The sequence below is a fragment of the Drosophila novamexicana genome, unplaced genomic scaffold (assembly GCF_003285875.2).
Source record: "Drosophila novamexicana strain 15010-1031.04,08,12 unplaced genomic scaffold, DnovRS2.1 tig00004555-arrow-pilon, whole genome shotgun sequence".
NCBI classification, from domain to species: Eukaryota; Metazoa; Arthropoda; class Insecta; order Diptera; family Drosophilidae; genus Drosophila; species Drosophila novamexicana.
Genome location: NW_020825052.1, coordinates 111,520 through 131,089, shown reverse-complemented (window position 1 = coordinate 131,089; position 19,570 = coordinate 111,520). Strand labels below are relative to the sequence as shown.

Genomic DNA, 19,570 nt, shown 5'->3' with positions numbered 1-19,570 from the left:
AGTATATTTTCTTATTCACACTACAAATGAAGAGTGTTTCGTAACTTTGCTAACTCGTTGCAAGCTGTTTTTCTTGAGTGTTTTCCAAGGCCAAGACCTCTTCTATAAACACATTTCTGGAACAAAAACAGTTGCCCAACAGCTGGCCCGTGCGCGGCTTGGCCCAGTTTCGAGTCTTATCAACGATGTTGGCCGTTAGTAATACTCCTTGAAAGTGGGCAAAAATTTTGTTTGGCCTAAGCAAACAAATGGCTAAACACGCCGCAAATTACGTCAGTAGTTCCCCTCCCCCCAAGCCACCCACCCGCTATTCCGACCGCTCTGCTGGGCTAATGATTTGCCTAATGTTTCTAACAATTATGTGCCTGGCACCACACAAAAGAATATATTATGTAAGTTATTAAAATTATATCACCAGCAGCAGCAGCAGCGCAGCAGCGCAGCAGCCGCGACGTCGGTTCCTAATAAGCCGCAGCTTCTTCGCATCCTTGGATCCATCTGGCGGAGGATGCAATGGCGCCCAACGCCATTGTGCCGCAGGCTTTGGCTTTCAAATGTAAATGGCGTCGACTTTGCCAACGTTGCCGTCGCCGTCGCCTTTTTGTGTCCACATGCGAGCAACTTTTTGGTGGTTATCAATTTGGGCCTTTTGTAGCCTGGCAGCAGTAGCTGGGCTTATTTATGTGCTCCTGGCGCACATTTTTTCTGTCTACATTTTTTTTTTTTTTATTTTTATGCGAATGACAAGATTTTCATCAACTTCATTAATATTAACTTTGGCAATAATTCTCGGCTAAGGAAAATTATGAGAAATGACCGAGTAGATAAATGCCACAGTGCTGTCCACTTTTCGACAGTGCCATAACTCTCAAGCGGAGCAGAGCAAGGACTCGCCACGGTGTGTGTGTCGGTGTCTGTGTGTGGGAACAACAACAACAATGGCATTAGTCAAGCGGCTTTCAAGTCAATCTTAATTGTGCGTAGGTTCCAGTTGCAGCTCCGAGTCCGAGTCCGCGTGCGAGCCCAGCTCCGAGTTTGAGTCGAAGGATCCTGGGCAGAGCCTAATGACAGCATTTCGGATTACTTTCACGCAGGGCAAGCGCTACACTGAGAAAAAGGCTGCATATTTTACGCCTGCGCTGGACTTGGACTAGGTCTGGGCCCCTGCACAAGGCTAAATGTCTGAAAGCTGAAGGATGTGGGCTGACGAAGTGAAGGCTCGAAGCTGAAAGCTGAAAGCTGCTTTAGCACGAAGACAAAAATCACAATTAAATGTAACAATTGCGTCTCTCTGGGGGCATTAAACGACAAACGTAGCGGGAGGAATGTATCCTGTGCCCGGTCCGCCCGATCCGCCCGATCCGCCTGTCAGTTGCTTGTCCAATGCCAGCTTAAATTGCCCATACACGTCAGGACACTCCACACAGTTCTCGTTGCACGGCCAATCACCCCTCACCCCTCACCCACCGACCGCACGCTCTGCGGAATGTCCTTAAACAGCAGCAGCGGACTGAGATACAGATACGCAGCATCCGGCTCAGTTTCGTCCTGGCTGCTGTTTTGCTTTCCTCTTTTCTTTTATTTCTGCGCTCTGTGTGTTTGCGTTTATTAATTGTTGCCTTTATTTGGCCTCATTTTATTTGATTTGCTTTTCTTTTTGCCGCAGCGCCCATTTGCCCACGCCACCCAATCCAAACCCAACCCAACCCAGCCCCAACTTTCTGGCCGACTGTCTGTGTCTTTGGGCTTTTGTTTTGGTCGCCATTGGCAGCTATAAAGCCAAACCTAATTGACTTATCTTGGCCGGGTTTGCTAATTTCTTGGCCATTGTATTTGGTGCTGGACCCGCTTCTGCATTTGCGTTTGCTTCTGGGTTATAAAAATGCCAGCGATAAGTCAGCCAAAGCAGATAAAAATCTTCAGCGCACTAATTAGCAATTGACATGAATTGCTCATTAGCAGCAAACTGAAGCTACAACTTACAGCCGAGGCTTTGCCTAGTTAGTTTCATACTAGCTCCTATTAGCCAAAGCTCTACTCAACTAATAACAAGTAAGAGGTTCTAGTCGGGAGCTCCCAACTAGGGCATACCCTGAACCCTCTTCTTCCAACATCAACTGCATATATATATTCTATTTTAGAAGCTATATGTCAAGTTTGGTGACTCTAGCTCTTGTTATTTACCAAAATTGCCCGAGAAGCAGGATATCGATATCGATTTTTATCGATTGCTTGGAAACGGAGTAAGTTATCGATTATCGGAAATAAACTCGATCTGCACGGGAGCTAGGCAGCACCTACATCTAAAATTTCAAGTCTCTAGCTCTTATAGGTTCTGAGGTCTTTGCTTTCATACATACGGACGGACGGACAGACAGACAGACGGACATGGCTAGATCGACTCGGCTATTGATGCTGATCAAGAATGTATATACTTTATGGGGTCGGAGATGCTTCCTTCTGCCTGTTACATACATTTGGATTTTGCACAAATACAATATACCCTTATACCCATTTTTAATGGGTGCAGGGTATAAAAAGAGAAGAGAAGACAGCGCAGCCATCTGGAAGGCTACAGTAGAGAGTGGAAAATTAGCAGCAAACGAAGTTCTCTTATTTCAAATAGACACACGGCTCACCTGACTGTAAAAAAAAAAAACATTTCTCATGGCACAGTTTAATTAAAAAGGCTCCAAATCAAACAAGAGAAACGTCAGAGAAAATTAACGCTGCTTTGAAGCTGGTCGCGATCGGCATATATTGCAAATAAAAATCGAATTTTACATAAACTCTTTTCTGGTTCAATTCCTCTTATAGAGCTTGTGATATGGTACTCGGATTTTGTTAAGATTGTAATATATATCAAGACTAGAGCACATAACCGGCCTTGCCCGTGTCAAGTTTTGTGTTTAAACATTTAAATACGTTTCTGTCTATTTAGAACTCCACGTCTATTTGAAGTTCACCGAATAAAGAACCAAAAGTTGGAATCAACAATTTCCACTTAAGTTATGGTGAGAAGCTTGAAACCGAAAAGTAAACTTTCGTTCATTGAAACCGGGTCAATCCAAGAGCAGTGAATTTTACTAAATAGCTAACATATAGATTTCAATTGAAATTGAAAATGATTTTGAAGTCGAGCGGATGGTAAGCAAAGAAGTTACATACAAACGTTTTTCGCCTTTTTTCCACACTTGCGGGTGGAATTCCCATAAACCTTAGTTAGTAGTTAATCAAGCAGTTAATCAGTCAGTCAATCAGTCAGTCAGTCAATCAGTCAGTCAGTCAATCAGTCAGTCAGTCAATCAGTCAGTCAGTCAATCAGTCAGTCAGTTAATCTGTCAGTCAGTCAATCAGTCAGTCAGTCAGGACGAACGGATTTATATATGGAGATTTCTTATAAAAGAAGAACGTTTTGTCTATTCGACTAAAATATATGTTGATATGATATAGTTCGAGTAATAATAATAATTGTAATAGTAAACTAACTTACGCTTGAGAATATTCCTATACATTTTTATTAGCCTGAGTTCCAAATCCGCATATGTCAGATAAGCTGTGCTTAAAGTCGAAATATAAGTATGCAGCTGTAAAGATAATATAAGTACAAAAAATAGTTATTCAGTCAAACTTTACAAATGATTTGATCAAATGTTGTATACACAGGGGATTTCTTTGGAATAACATACTAATATATACATCTAACTAATCTAGCTAGAATTGATTTTGTCTTTGTATTAGAAAGCCGAGGCTCCATTTGTTAGATAGGCAGCCATGAGAATAACCTGCCCCTACGACATATCGGCAACTTTCATCAGTGATACAAATTGAAGGCAGTTGGTGCTTATCTAATGGCCATGGCAAGTGTATGCGAACGGGCTTGGCTAAATTGCACAAGTCAAGGACACACACGACGGGCCGGTAGACGGTAGCGAATCCTTGGACTGCAGTTGGGCTGCCATTAGACGTACAAAGTAATTGCTTGGGCGACCTTCACGGCGATATTCCGCAGGAGTGGCCACAGTTTTGTGGGTTATACAAAACCAAGCAAAGAAAACGAGGAAACGAGAAGAAAAAAAAAGTGAGCTGGAGAGGAAATGCGACCGGAAATCGAGCCATGTGTCAAGTCAAATGGTCAATAACTGTACGGCTGACATTTAATTTATAAAGTGCAAGCCAGATCTTGGGCCTGGGCCTGGGCCTGGGCCTGGGTGGGCCGACTTGTGTGAGTTAGTTGGCTGCCGGGCTGTCTGGCGATTTAGTTGTCAAAATACGGCAAATATGTAAACAATCAAAAGCCAAAAATCAATAGACATTATATTGAGAAAAATGTACGGGACAAGGCCAGACCTCAACTGGGTGAGTTGACATCTTTACCTAGTTGTACGGGCGAGAGTCCTGCTTCCTGCTTCCGTTACAATGAAAAAAAGGACACTTTTTGTTCTCTTCTTTTTGCACAATGCAACCCTTAAAGGACATTTCGACGGACCATAGGAAAGACGGCCAGCTGACAAACAAATTTTTTATTTCCTCAATGCAGCAGAGACAAACGACTCCTTCGAAGATAAATGGCCCTGAGCATAAAGTGTCCTTTAAAGCAAATATAGATGAAGACCACCTCGCACTCGCACTCGCACTCGATGTCTCTCATCTCTTTATAATCTCTTACATCCGCAAGTGTTTACCTTGGACTTCCCTTTCATTCCCAATTGTCCTCACAATTGTGAATTGTGCATGACTATTGGCTTTTGCATTAGGCGAATGTCGTGCGGAGGACCAGCAAATCGGCTTGCTGAAGAGCGGATGCGCCGAGTTATACATCCTTATCATCGCAGCATCCACTGCCATTCAGATGGCACTCAGATGCCATAGGCAGCTTTGAATTTTAGCGCATTTCTTAAACAGATTTCTTCCATTAAGATAGGTTTAGTAAATAGGCTTCTTTTCTTGCTGCATCTTGATTAGAGTGCTGGGGTTTGTGTTTACCAAACAGGCGGCGGGCAGGTGTCATATACCTGAGCTCAGCTGATGAGATGTTTAACTTTCAGATGGTGCGAATTTGCAAAAATGCATTAGCTCTTGCTGAGCATAGTTTTTCACAAAGATCTTGATGGAAAAACTGTGGGAAAAGTGTGCAAAAATGGGTATCTAGCTAAATGAAGGCGATGTATCTAGATAAAAGACGCTCCTAGGTAATTCTGCTTGTAAACAAAATCTAAGTAGGCTTTCGATTAAATTAATATGATACAGTTTTCAAGCATAATCTCTATGGAAAATGAAGACTTAAAGCTATGTTTATATACATATACATATATAGATATATATATATATATATATGCACTGTGGTCCCTTATATTTTATAAGTCTAAGCGAATCTCTTGATGCCCAACAGCCTTCGCATTCTTTATGCCTTATTCCGTTCTCAAGTCTAGAATGCTTGACCCGTTTACGCCCAACTGGCTAACAGCATATCCATGTTTGCCAACTTCCTGTTTGCGCCCAGAGCCCATTACTATCATCATTATCATTATCATCAGCATCATCATTATCATCTTAGGCTACTTTCTGAGGCGTAAAGCAAAAATGCAGCATATTGATTTTTGAGCCTATCCCAACCCAAAGCACAAGAAAAAAAAAACAAGGCAAAGAGCACTTGCTGAAGCCAATTTAGAAATTATCGTAAAGCCAATGACAACAGGCCGCAATCATGGCCAGGTCAATGATAATGCCTGATGATGATAACGATGATAATAATTTCTGAATGCAAAGGAAGTCATCAAGCCGAACTGAGCCGAGAGAATGTTACCTCAAGCGCAAACAAAACAGTTTAATTAAAATTATTATTGTAATTTAATGGAATGTAAGGAATTATTATTTTTATATGTCACACGCACACAGCCGCCAACACACACACACACACACATATAATCACAGCAGACAGAGACAGCAGGCAGCCACACACACAAAAATAAATTACATTTGTATGAAGATTGGCGCTGGCCGCCTGCACATCATATATTTTCATTATCAAAACAGAGACAAAGTCGAAGCCTGTGAGACTCGACTCGAGTCGAGTCGAATCGGCTCTTGGCAAATGGGCTGCGGCGAGTGCTAAAAAGTACCATGGGCAAAAAGGACGCCAGCTGTTTGATGCGATTAGAAACTCTCTAAGCAGCAGCGGCAGCGGCAGCGGCAGCAGCATCTCTGTAGCATTCGTTCTGTGGAGCGCATTCAAGCGGAGCAAATTTCCTTTAAGGCTTGCGCTCCCGCTGTGTTGTGCTCTCCCTTTTGAAATTTCCCTCTCTTTTGCGCTCGCCGCTGTCGTGCTTGTTCTGTTGTTCCTGTTGTCGTGCCGTGTATTGTGCGGTCTTCGGCTGCTCAGCCGACGCAACGCAACGCTCGCTGTGTACCGTCTCTCTATTTAAGTGAGAGCTGCGCACGTTGCGGCAGTCAGTCGACACTCAGCCAACGTGCGCGCCAGACATACCAGAAAGACGCCGCACGCCCGCATGCAAGCCCACACGTGAACCGTTACAAGTTTTGTCTCAACATACAAAGCAACAACAACATAGGAAAGTGATAAAAGAACGTCGCGAGTGGCCCGCAGCAATTAAAAATTCCAACAAGGTTCCTAAAGAAAAGCAAAAAAACACCCAAAAATAAAAGAAAAAACGAAAAGCATACGAATACCAAAAATACGAAAGTGATGCAGATAAATGCTATAATATAATGTGCGGCAGGGAGTAACTGTAAACCGTTAAGTTGGCTACGCCAATTACAATTAACTCACTTCAATCCCCCCACACCCCGCAACTCTTGAACTGTGACCGAAGGGTAGCGGCCGCAAATATGTGTGCAGAGTTTTTGGCCAACTGCAAGTGGAATTGATTTTCGTTAAGTTTTTTCATTTTATAACGTTACTCCCAAGTAAACTAAAAAGAGGAGCAACTTACACACACACACACACACACACAGCCTATCAAAATGTTGAATCCATTGTGCCTGTGCCTTCTGCTGCAACTGCTGTTCACTGTGAATGGCAGCCAGGACGCGTCAGCGGCAACCCACGCGGAGTCGGGATCCAGCAGCAAGCATCAGCAGCAGTCGCATTCGCACTCGAATGCCATCATGGGCGAGGCGGGCGTGTCCAGTTCCCAGCTGCTGCCACCGTCGACGCCGGCACGCACATTGCGTCCCATTTCTGGCGGGGATGCGGGCCTGTATGATGCGCCCGATGACTGCCATTTTATGCCCGCCGCTGGACTGGAGCAGCCGGAGATTGCCCTGACCTGTAATCTGCGCACGGTGAACAGCGAATTCGATACGACCAATTTCAGTGTGATTCCCGCGGAGCATACGGTGGCCCTGCATATCTTGTGCAACGACGAGATCATGGCCAAGAGCCGACTGGAGGCGCAGTCCTTTGCCCATTTGTCGCGGCTGCAGCAGCTGTCCATTCAGTACTGCAAGCTGGGCAAGCTGGGTCGCCAGGTGCTCGACGGTCTGGAGCAGCTGCGTAATCTCACGCTGCGCACCCACAACATCCTCTGGCCGGCACTCAACTTTGAGATTGAGGCGGATGCCTTTGCTGTGACCAAGCAGCTGGAGAGATTGGATTTGAGCTCGAACAACATATGGTCCCTGCCGGATAACATATTCTGCGCGCTGTCCGCCTTGTCCGCACTGAACATGAGCGAGAACCGCCTGCAGGATGTCAATGAGCTCGGCTTCAGGGATCGCAGCAAGGAGGCGGCCACCTCCACAGAGTCCAGTCCCAGCTCCGCCTCCACCACTGAAGCGGGCAGACGTGCCGCCAGTTCGTGCTCATTGGATCTGGAGCTGCTCGATGTCAGCTTTAATCACTTTGTCCTGCTGCCCGCCAATGGATTTGGCACGCTGCGCCGCCTGCGCGTGCTCCAGGTGAACAACAATGAGATCTCGATGATTGCGGACAAGGCTTTGAGTGGCCTCAAGAATCTGCAGGTGCTCAATTTGAGCTCCAACAAGATTGTCGCCCTGCCCTCCGAGCTGTTCGCGGAACAGTCCAAGACCATCCAGGAGGTCTATCTGCAGAACAATTCCATCAGCGTGCTCAGTCCGCAGCTGTTCTCCAATCTGGATCAGCTGCAGGCGCTGGACCTGTCCTTCAATCAGATCACCTCCACGTGGACGGATCGCAATACGTTTGTCGGCCTCATACGGCTCGTCCTGCTCAATCTCTCGCACAACAAGCTTACCAAGCTGGAGCCGGAAATCTTTAGCGATTTGTACACGCTGCAGATCCTCAACTTGCGGCACAACCAGCTGGAGAACATTGCCGCGGACACCTTTGCGCCCATGAACAACCTGCATACGCTGCTGCTCTCCCACAACAAACTGAAGTACTTGGACGCCTATGCGCTGAACGGGCTCTATGTGCTCTCGCTGCTGTCGCTGGACAACAATGCGCTGATTGGCGTGCATCCGGATGCGTTCAGGAACTGCAGCGCTCTGCAGGATCTGAATTTGAATGGCAACCAGCTGAAGACGGTGCCGCTGGCGTTAAGGAATATGCGCCTGCTGCGCACCGTGGATCTGGGCGAGAACATGGTCACCGTGCTGGAGGAGAATGCCTTCAAGGGTCTGGGCAATCTGTACGGACTGCGTTTGATTGGCAACTATTTGGAGAACATAACGATGCACACGTTTCGCGATCTGCCCAGCCTGCAGATACTGAATCTGGCCAGGAATCGCATAGCTGTCGTCGAGCCGGGCGCCTTCGAGATGACCTCCAGCATCCAGGCGATACGCCTGGACGGCAACGAGCTGACGGACATCAATGGTCTGTTCAGCAATATGCCCTCGCTGCTCTGGCTGAATATCTCGGATAATCGGCTGGAGAGCTTCGACTATGGACACACGCCCAGCACGCTGCAGTGGCTCGATTTGCACAAGAATCGGCTCAGCCTGCTGTCGAATCGCTTTGGACTCGATGCAGAGCTGCGCCTGCAAACGCTCGACGTCAGCTTCAATCAGCTGCAGCGCATTGGCCCCGCCTCCATACCCAACTCCATAGAGCTGTTGTTTCTGAATGACAACCTGATCACGACTGTGGATCCGGACACGTTCATGCACAAATCGAATCTGACTCGGGTGGACTTGTATGCGAATCAGATAAACACGCTGGATATTAAGTCGCTGCGCATTCTGCCCGTCCAGGAGCAGCGTCCGCTGCCCGAGTTCTATATTGGCGGCAATCCCTTCACGTGCGACTGCAACATCGACTGGCTGCAGAAGATCAATCACATCACGTCCCGCCAGTATCCGCGCATCATGGACCTGGAGACCATCTACTGCAAGCTGCTCAACAACAGGGAACGCGCCTATATACCGTTGCTGGAGGCGGAGCCCAAGCACTTCCTGTGCACGTACAAGACGCACTGCTTCGCCGTCTGCCATTGCTGCGAGTTCGACGCCTGCGACTGCGAGATGACCTGCCCCACGAACTGTACGTGCTTCCACGACCAGACCTGGTCGACCAACATAGTCGAGTGCTCCGGCGCCGGCTACTCGCAGATGCCGCGCCGTGTGCCCATGGACACCACCGAGCTGTATATCGATGGCAATAATTTTGTCGAGCTGGCGGGTCATTCGTTCCTCGGACGCAAGAATCTGGCCGTGCTCTATGCAAACAATTCGAATGTGGCGCACATTTACAATACGACGTTCAGTGGACTGAAGCGTCTGTTGGTGCTGCATCTGGAGGACAATCACATTGTCTCACTGGAGGGCAACGAGTTTCACAATCTGGAGAATCTGCGCGAGCTCTATCTGCAGTCGAATCGCATTGCGAGCATTGCCAATGGCAGCTTCCAGATGCTGCGCAAGCTGGAGGTGCTGCGCCTGGACGGCAATCGCCTGATGCACTTCGAGGTGTGGCAGCTCGCCTCGAATCCGTATCTCGTCGAGATCAGCCTGGCCGACAATCAGTGGAGCTGTGAGTGCGGCTACTTGTCGCGCTTTCGCAACTATCTGGCGCAGAGCTCCGAGAAGATTGTCGACGCCGCCCGGGTGAGCTGCATCTACAACAATGCGACCAGTGTGCTGCGCGAGAAGAACGGCACCAAGTGCACGCTGCGCGATGGAGTCGCCCACTATATGCACACCAATGAGATTGAGGGTCTGCTGCCGCTGCTCCTGGTGGCCACGTGCGCCTTTGTGGGCTTCTTTGGCCTGATCTTTGGCCTGTTCTGCTATCGGCACGAGCTCAAGATGTGGGCGCACTCCAACAGCTGCCTGTTGACCTTCTGCTATCGCTCGCCCCGCTTTGTGGATCAGCTGGACAAGGAGCGACCGAACGATGCCTACTTTGCGTATAGCCTGCAGGACGAGCATTTCGTTAATCAGATTCTGGCCAATACCCTGGAGAGCGAGATTGGCTATCGGCTGTGCCTGCACTATCGCGATGTTAACATCAACGCCTACATCACGGACGCCCTGATTGAGGCCGCGGAGAGCGCCAAACAGTTTGTCTTAGTATTGTCCAAGAACTTCCTCTACAACGAGTGGACGCGCTTTGAGTACAAGAGTGCGCTCCACGAGCTGGTGAAGCGTCGCAAGCGCGTGGTCTTTATACTCTATGGGGATTTGCCGCAGCGGGATATCGATCTGGATATGCGGCATTATTTGCGCACGAGCACCTGCATCGAGTGGGATGACAAGAAGTTCTGGCAAAAGCTGCGCCTCGCACTGCCCCTGCCGCATGGCAGAGGCAACAATAATAAGCGCGTGTCCGGCTGCCTGGCCGCGCGCACCTCCTCGGTCAACATGTACGCCACGGCGCACGAGTATCAGGCGGGCGTTGGGGGCGTGCCCGTGCCGGTGCCCGCAGCACGCATCGCGGACAAGCTGTACGCGGACTGCAGCAGCAACAACTATGCCACAATCAATGAGTGCGGCGCCCGCGGCTACAAGCCCATACCCACATCCGCAACGGCTGCGGCAGCTGCCTGCAAATTCAACACAATGAATCACCTGACCAAGAAGCAGCGCGAACTCAGCGTCGCGGGCATGGCCAAAACCCTAGAGCATCATCCGCACCAGCAGCAGCACCAGCACCACCAGCAGCAGCAGCAGCAGCGACGCAGTCAGCATGAGTACGCGGTGCCCGCCTATTTGGCAGCTGGTCAGGCGCCCGCCTACGACAGCGTCGACTATGCCAAGCAGCAGCAGCTGCAGCTGAGGGGCAGCAGCAACTGCGAGTGCATAGGCACCGCCAAGCGCTCCGTTAAGAGTCAGGCATCCTCTGCGGCGGCGGCGGCAGCGGCGGCGGGCGTGCTGCCCAGCTCGTTTAGCTCGAACTTTGTGCCGCCCGCGATCAGCGCCGGCGCCTACAACTGCAAGAAGCCCTGCAATTGCAATGCGGACGATGAGCTGCTCTGCGGCTGCGGCGGGCTGGAGAGTGGCACACAAAGCAGCGCCACGATGAGCAGCAGCAGCAACAATAGTCGCCAGCCGGAGCTGACGCACTACGAATCGAATTTGAGTCTCAATGAGCTGGACGATGGCGGCGCCAGCAAGCCGTTGCATGATCTGTGGGCGTAACCAAGCCAAAGGGCGGGGGGCGTGACCAGTACGAACAACCAGTGAATTTATAAGCAAGGCAAACTAACTAAACTAATACTAAAACTAAAACTTACACTTAAACTAAAACTAATACTAAAATTAAAACTAAACTAAACTTAAATTAAAGGCAAGAGCGAAGAGAAGGAAAGCATAGCATACATTTGGGGGCAGTGGAAGAGACTGATATTTTTAGTTGTTCGAAATAAATTTGACTTAGCCTGTACATAATACCCACGACTTAAACAATTGATATTCTAACACGTTCGCTAATTTATTGCATTGTATAAATATATAGATATAAATCAATATATATATATAAAAGAAATTTCATTTAGCCTAGGCATTTGTACATACAAAGAACTACAACTTAAATAATTAAAGCATTAATTATATTTCAAAGAAAAATACCATTGAAAACAATTGCAAAAATAAATCAATAAAATATAAATTTGTTCAATAAACCATAAAAAAAAAACAAATACAAAAAAATACAACTTTTATTTGCCATGCAAAAAGTATATCAGGCATAAAAACAAAACAAAAATAAATATATATATAAATGCATTTTTTACAGCATTGCAATGGAAAGTAATAGTACTCCATATATATGTATATAAAATAGACCTGAGACATATTTAATGGACAAAATCCAAGTCAGCCAAGAAAACTACAAGAAAATAAAACACACTGGAATCCGCTTTAAAGGATTCAAACTACGAACCCAGAGACAGACACAGTTAGCCAGCCGTTCAGGCAAATTAATTAGCATGTAAGGAAATTGTTTGATAAAAATCAAACAATTAAACACAGGAAAAAAACATGTGAAAAATCGAGAAAAAAACGTAAATAAATAAATAAATACACAACAATACAAGGCAACATAATTGCTGCGATGATAAAATAATAATATAATAAAAATATTATTATTAATAGCTGACACTCAACGAATGCAAAAATATGATAGTAAATCAGCAACACACACACACACACACACACACACACTCGTACTCGCTATGCGATAATGACGCCAGCCTGACGCCGTTGTTGATAACAATTAAGCTTACGAACCGCAAACAATGAACCAAACGGACTACCGAACCAAATGCCACAACGCACCCAACTTAATCGAATGCCGAAACGCATGACACCTGGCCACAGCACCTGCTACGAATACGCTTAATTTGGGCATAATTAAACGGTTTTAAGCAGCACTTTAATTTAATTTGCAATGTTACTTTTTTTTAGATTAAAAGCTAATATTAAATATAAATAATTAAACACTACATTATAAATATTTAATTTCATATTTATTGTCATTTTCTTTTAAAATGAGTTTTTTTTTATTTTTTTATTAAATTAAAGCCTAATGAATTATTAATAGAAAAAATTGTATATTCAATTTATTTTACTTTAGAGCATTAATTACCTAAAATGCATCTCTTAAAAATTAAAATTAAATTCAACTATTTGCTTAACAAAATGTGATAGTGAGGCAAGGACTCGTCATGTGTCATAAAGTAGGCGTACTCTCTTAATGTCAGAGTATTTAAAAGCATAGCAACAATTTTATTAACACATTTCCGATATGCATTGTTTTTTATGCTGTCGGGTGAATTTATGTTATTTTCAGTTATTTCTTTGTTTTGGTCGCTTTGTAAATTGATTGAAGAAACTGCCGGAATTTGCAAAACATTAAAAAACAAAAAAAAAAGGAGAGCAACAACAACAACAAGGACAGCTACACAAAAAAAAAACAATGAGACGACCTTTTTTATGCCATGTCTCATACAAAGCATTTAATGAAATTATTTAATGGCATGCCATTAAAACAACAAAAGATACAACAACAACACTAACAACAACAACAACAACAACAACAATATATGTGGCAGTTCGCAGGCATTATTGTTGATTGAATTTTCGCGGCGTTGTGGGCGTGGCAGGCACAGAAGGCAAATGCAAACATATTTAAAAAATGAAAGAATAAAACCCAAAAGGCAAAAAAAAAAACAAACAAAATCAGACACACACACACACACACACAGATATACGCACATATGAATAAATTATATTTTGCGCATGCATGTATGCGTATTGTACATATATAAATTCGAACACGCATACAAATAGTATATATATATATACATATACGCATTGTATTTACAACTGCCAATAAATTAAATACGAGAAGGTAAAAAAAATTAAACAAAAAACGTTTCAAAACATTCCGAAAAGAATTTAAATGGAAGCAAAGCTAAATAATAAAAAACAACAAAAATCATTTGAGATACTAAATATAAACGAATATTTACTAGCATTTTAATTACAACATAACAAATGAGCCATTGTAAATTACAAATTTGGTTTTTAGTTTCAATTGCATTAAGACAAATGCTGCAGCAGCAGTTGCTGCATTCGAAAGTTCTACGCAATTTTTAGCTAAATTTAATCAAACACAGAGAACAACAACTTTCACTCGTACATAACAAATTTTACATTTCTTGCAAAAAACTATTCAATTTTTAACTTCAATAACGAAATGAAGAGCTAGTTGCCAGCTTCGGTGCACCGAAGATTGAATGCCCTTGCAAAACTGAATATGTAAGTGCAGTTATTGAATCTTAAGCAAAAGCTTTCCAAAAGTTTAAATTAAACCTTTCTCATAGCTTCATTTGTGCCAGGGCATCAATATGTCGAATACACATAAACAAATAATTACATTTACATTCGCATTTTTTATTGTACAACAAAACATTTTGCACTCTTCATTTTCATTGTTTTACATTCATTTCACATTATTCGAATTGCCCACAAAAGTATGCAACGAATTGAGCAAGAAGCAGCAGCTAATAATAATTATAATGATAATTCAATATTATAAGATTTTGGGTTCCTAAAGAAGCCACTTTTGCAATTATTACTTTAAAATATATATATATATAAATATAGTACTAAATTATAAAAAGCAAAGCAAATGAGCATAACTTCTGTTTTTTTTTATGTAAACATGGCCCATTATTTAGTTTGTAAGTGAAAGTTTATTTTAAATAATCGCAAAGCAGTTGCAAACTATGCAACAAAAATACAGCGCAGTAAAATGAGGAGAAAAAACAAAAAAAAAAAAAATAACACAAAGAGAAAAATCAAGCAACAATAAACAAATTTATTTCAAAAATTTAATTCCTTTAATGTGTGTTTACTTTTGGTATTTTTATGTGGCAAAAGTCTGATAGAGGATATATGATTCCGGCTTTAAATGACATTCATTTGATAAACAAAAACTATTCTAAGATGCAATTTTAGATGAAATACTATTTGCTCTGACGCACTTTTAACATGATTATCTTCTTATTTTCCAGAAGTCCTTCAACTATAAATTAAGCATAACAAAAAGCCAGCATAAAATTCCTTTTACATCGTCCCTTCAGCTGTGGAATTCAGTTAACCTTTTACTTTTAGAATTCCTAGAATCACGAAAATTATGGTCTTTTAATCTATATGAAAAGCATATTATGTATTCAAGGACCTGAATTATTTAGATACCAGCTAATTTACATTCCCTTCAAAAAGCTGCAAGTATTCTTATAATTTCTATGGATAAGCTATTGATACAGAAAAGTATCTTCTGATATATAAAACAAGTGCAGCTGCAGCTGCTTTTAAAAGCACAATTCATATATATACTTGCATATATTAGGCATTTTAATATAGAATCAACTATGCTGTTAGTACGCTAGATATACAGTTCATTATGAAAAATCAAGTTATTCTCTTTATGCGTTTTTCCTTTTGCAGCCTTTTGAGCCTCTTCATAGTATTTCCATCAATTTGCATAATGCGATTGAATCTTTTTTTTTTTGCATGGCATTCACAGGCAGCAAATTGTTCGCTGGCTCAAAAAGTGCGTGCATTTAATCAACTTTATGTTCGTATATACATATGTATATAAATATATACAATTATATATATATATATATATATTATAAACTGTAAACAGTTTGGCATTGAATGCACACACACACACACACACACACACATTAATGAACTGTGCCACTTAACACAACCACAAGCAATTCATATTCATATGAAAAGTGCTATACGAAACGCACGTTCAACTGTGCATCCATGACCGTCTCCCTCCCCGCACCAGCCCAACCTTCCGCAGCAATCCCCGAGGCAGGCCGCTTGTGCGGACTGACTGTCCATAGCTGGCTGTCCACTTGGTCCTCCTGCTGACCGTGGAGGTGTCGACTGCTAGAGCCCGTCGAGTGGATGCGGCGGCTTGGCACGCACTTAACAACCTGATGCGACAGGTGAGAGGGAGTGAGGGGGAGTGTACGGTGGTGCGGTGTCTGTTTCAGTGTAGGCGTAGTTGGTGCCTATTGTGGAGGCGTTATCCGACAGGGGATAACATGAACTATGCATGCAGCTCAGCGCCGGATTAAGCTGAACACAAAATTTAATTTTATTTAATTGCTTTTCGCAAAAGTCCATTTAAATTATAATGCGCACAAAATCATTAAAGGGTACAGCATCAAAGAGGATATTAAAGGGTGCAGCGGGGCAAAAAGGGCGTGAAGCAGTTGAAGCTGGCGTTCATGGATGCATATTTGTGGGGCATACACACACACACACACACACACATAGAGAGACACACAGACAGTTGTCGAATGGCTGCATTCCTTTCATTTTGCTGCAATTAGATTGAATTTGCAACATAAACAAAAGCCGTGGAACGAGGCAAATGCGTGTGGCAGTCGGTTGCGGGAGCAGCTAGCTGATAATTTATGTAGCATAGCAATAAATTTGTGCATTGCATTTTCTTTTTTTTTTTGTTTTTTTTTTTTTTTTGGTTGTTGTTGTCGTACTTTATTAACGGAATGCAATTAGCGAAATTTGTCAGTTAATGGCGTCGAGCAGCTGATAAATAAGCCTCTCAATTTAATGCATTTTAGCAATAAATAATTTTCAGCATAAATTGTACAACCGAGAAATGTGAAATTAATGCGTTTGCAATGCGAACTCATTAATAAATGGCCAAAATTAAAAGCATATTTTTTAGGCCATAATTAATTGCAGTCAGCAGTTTAGAAAACTAGGTCTCTGAGAGCCCTTGAGGCAGCTGCTGCTGCTGCACAAAATGAACAACGGCCCAAAACCAAATAAATAGGCAACAATTAAGTGCTGGACAAAAATGAAAAAACAAAACAAAAAATAAAAAAAAAACAGTTTTAGCCGTAATTACAATGGCTGGCTCAAAATTGCAGTCAAGTTGAGCAATTACCAAAAAGGAATTGTTCAATTGTTGTATTTTTCTCAATGTTGCAAAGCCTTGACAATAGCTAGAATCGGGGCGAACGGGGCAGAGGCAAGAATACAGGCAGAGTGAGAGAGATTTAGACTGAGAAAGAGAAAGAAATATACAATCTCACGCGAATGTAGCAAGCCTTGACAATAACTAGAATGTGGGGCAACATCGAAAGGTACAGAAGAAAGAATGGGCAGAGAGTGAGAGCGAATTAGACAGATGGGAAAGAAAGAGAGGTTTAGTCAGGGAGAGAAAGAGAGCGAGATACACAAGCTAGAAACACAAAGGGTTTCCCCATTAGAGCATGCCTAATGAACTTATACTGGGGGTTCGAACCCTACAGTATGCTTACTTTTACATAGGAAATAGATTAAGTTCTAGATTTATAAAAGAAATCATAGATTTACTATTTATTAAGCCAAAGCCAATTTGATGCTGTCAAATATTTAGCTGCAAACGAAATTAATAAATCACTCAGTTGGCTGACACCGTTCAATCAATTAAGTCAGCTGCAACAAATTGAGTCCAGGTAAAGCTGATTGTTTACAACACACATATCCTATCTTTGACACTTGTTCTTGCTCATCTCATCAACTGGATTCGATACATATATCTATATATATTTTTTTGGCATGCTGCCTTTTCTCATCATCAATTTCGATGTGAACTCATTTGATAAAGTGAAATTCCGTGACGCACTATCTGATGGGGTCAAAATGGTGGGCACACAAGACGCACACAGGCAGCGCTTTATGTGGCTTGTTTATGTCATGTTCACAGTTTCGTTTTGGTTCACAATTAAGTCTGAGCAACTAATTATGGCTGGTGCTTATGTTTTATGCTTACGTTTGCTTAATTGTAAATTATAAGCTCATAATTCAGGGCGGACAAACAGTAGCAGCAACAGCCGCAGCAGGCGAAAGCATATGAAGCACATTTTAATACTCCCTGGTCACACATCAGCCACGCCCCCTTCGCCCATACAATGGCGGAAAGTTCTCTTTGTCTTGAGCTCTGTATTTCCGTCGCTTTGTTGCCTGTTCTCAATAAAAATCTCATTCGCTGACGCATAACTTTTAGTTTTAATTAGTTGTATTATCTCCCTTGTTGCCTGCTAATTGCTTTATTGCTTCGGTCTGCATCCCCGATAATACACTGTTTCGGGGGCATGTCCTTGGCATCGCCTTGTAGTTCGCCGTTTGAAATCTTTTTGTCGCAACTTTATCAGCATGTCCCCGTTGACATTTATTGATTTTTGTCGTCCCTTTGCTGCTTGAAAAATGAAAACAAAAATCTGCCAAACAACAACAACAACAACAACAATAAATCGAGTCAGCTGGCAATTCATAAACCCCAACATCATCATCAACAACAACAACATTTTTCTGACCTACATATGCTCGCTGCTTGACTCTGAATCTGACTCGCATCTTGGGCGTCTGTCTTTCCGATAGCGCCACTGTCGAGACTCTCTGCTCATGTCAGAGAAAACAAGAAGCAATCTGTGGCAAAACTCATAGCACCGAAGGTTGGATACACTTGTTATAGATACCTAATATTAATACGATATTCATTGTCATTGTCATTGTCATTGTCATTGACATTGACATTGTCATTATCATTGTCATTGTCATTGCCATTGGCATTGATATTGACATTGACATTGACATAGAGATTGTCATTGACATTGACATTGACATTATCATTGTCATTGCCATTAGCATTGGCATTTTTATTGTCATTATCATATCATTGGAACTGTCATTGTCATTGTCATTGTCATTGCCATTGTCATTGTCATTGCCATTGTCATTGTCATTGTCATTGTTATTGTCATTGTCATTGTCATTGTCATTGTCATTGTCATTGTCATTGTCATTGTCATTGTCATTGTCATTGTCATTGTCATTGTCATTTTCATTTTCATTGTCATTGTCATTGTCATTGTCATTGTCATTGTCATTGTCATTGTCATTGTCATTGTCATTGTCATTGTCATTGTCATTGTCATTGTCATTGTCATTGTCATTGTCATTGTCATTGTCATTGTCATTGTCATTGTCATTGTCGTTGTCATTGTCATTGTCATTGCCATTGCCATTGTCATTGTCATTGTCATCGTCATTGTCATTGCCATTGTCATTGTCATTAACATTGTCATTGTCATTGCCATTATCAAATAGGTATAATCAATGTTATTATATTTGCTAATACTATCCCCTTGAGTCTCCTTAAAAGGTATATGAGGAAATCTTTAGATTTGATATCAAAATTCTGATATTTTCCTTAGAATATTAAAATCAGTATTAAACATTATTGATCCCAAAATGCCAATACACATAAAAAACTATATAATTGTTGGTAATTCAATTGCTTTAAATATTCGTTGCAAATTCTTGTAAGGATAAGCATACTTTATGGGAAAGGGCATGCGAAATGGAAGCCACAGGAGATATGTTTTTTTGGGTTTGTCGTCTTGCCCCGGCCGTCTCGTATTTTATTTTATCGCCAATTTTGGCGCATTTTCGCATGGGGTTGGCACAGGCACACAACACCCCCCTTAGCTTAGCAATCCCCCCCGTAAGCCCTTGGCGTCGCTTTAGCTACTATCGACAAAAGATTTGGAGGCAACTTTGTGCGTTGCATGTCGCAAGTCGC

At 42.9% G+C, this 19,570-nt stretch overlaps 1 protein-coding gene across 1 annotated transcript; it reads left to right on the top strand.

The window, feature by feature from the left end:
• Positions 1–6,902: 6,902 nt before the first annotated feature.
• On the top strand, positions 6,903–11,949 carry LOC115770457 (toll-like receptor 6). Its single transcript, XM_030715735.1, has one exon. The coding sequence runs from the start codon at positions 6,985–6,987 to the stop codon at positions 11,581–11,583; it is 4,599 nt and encodes a 1,532-aa protein (XP_030571595.1). The 5' UTR covers positions 6,903–6,984; the 3' UTR covers positions 11,584–11,949.
• The last annotated feature ends 7,621 nt before the right edge of the window (positions 11,950–19,570 follow it).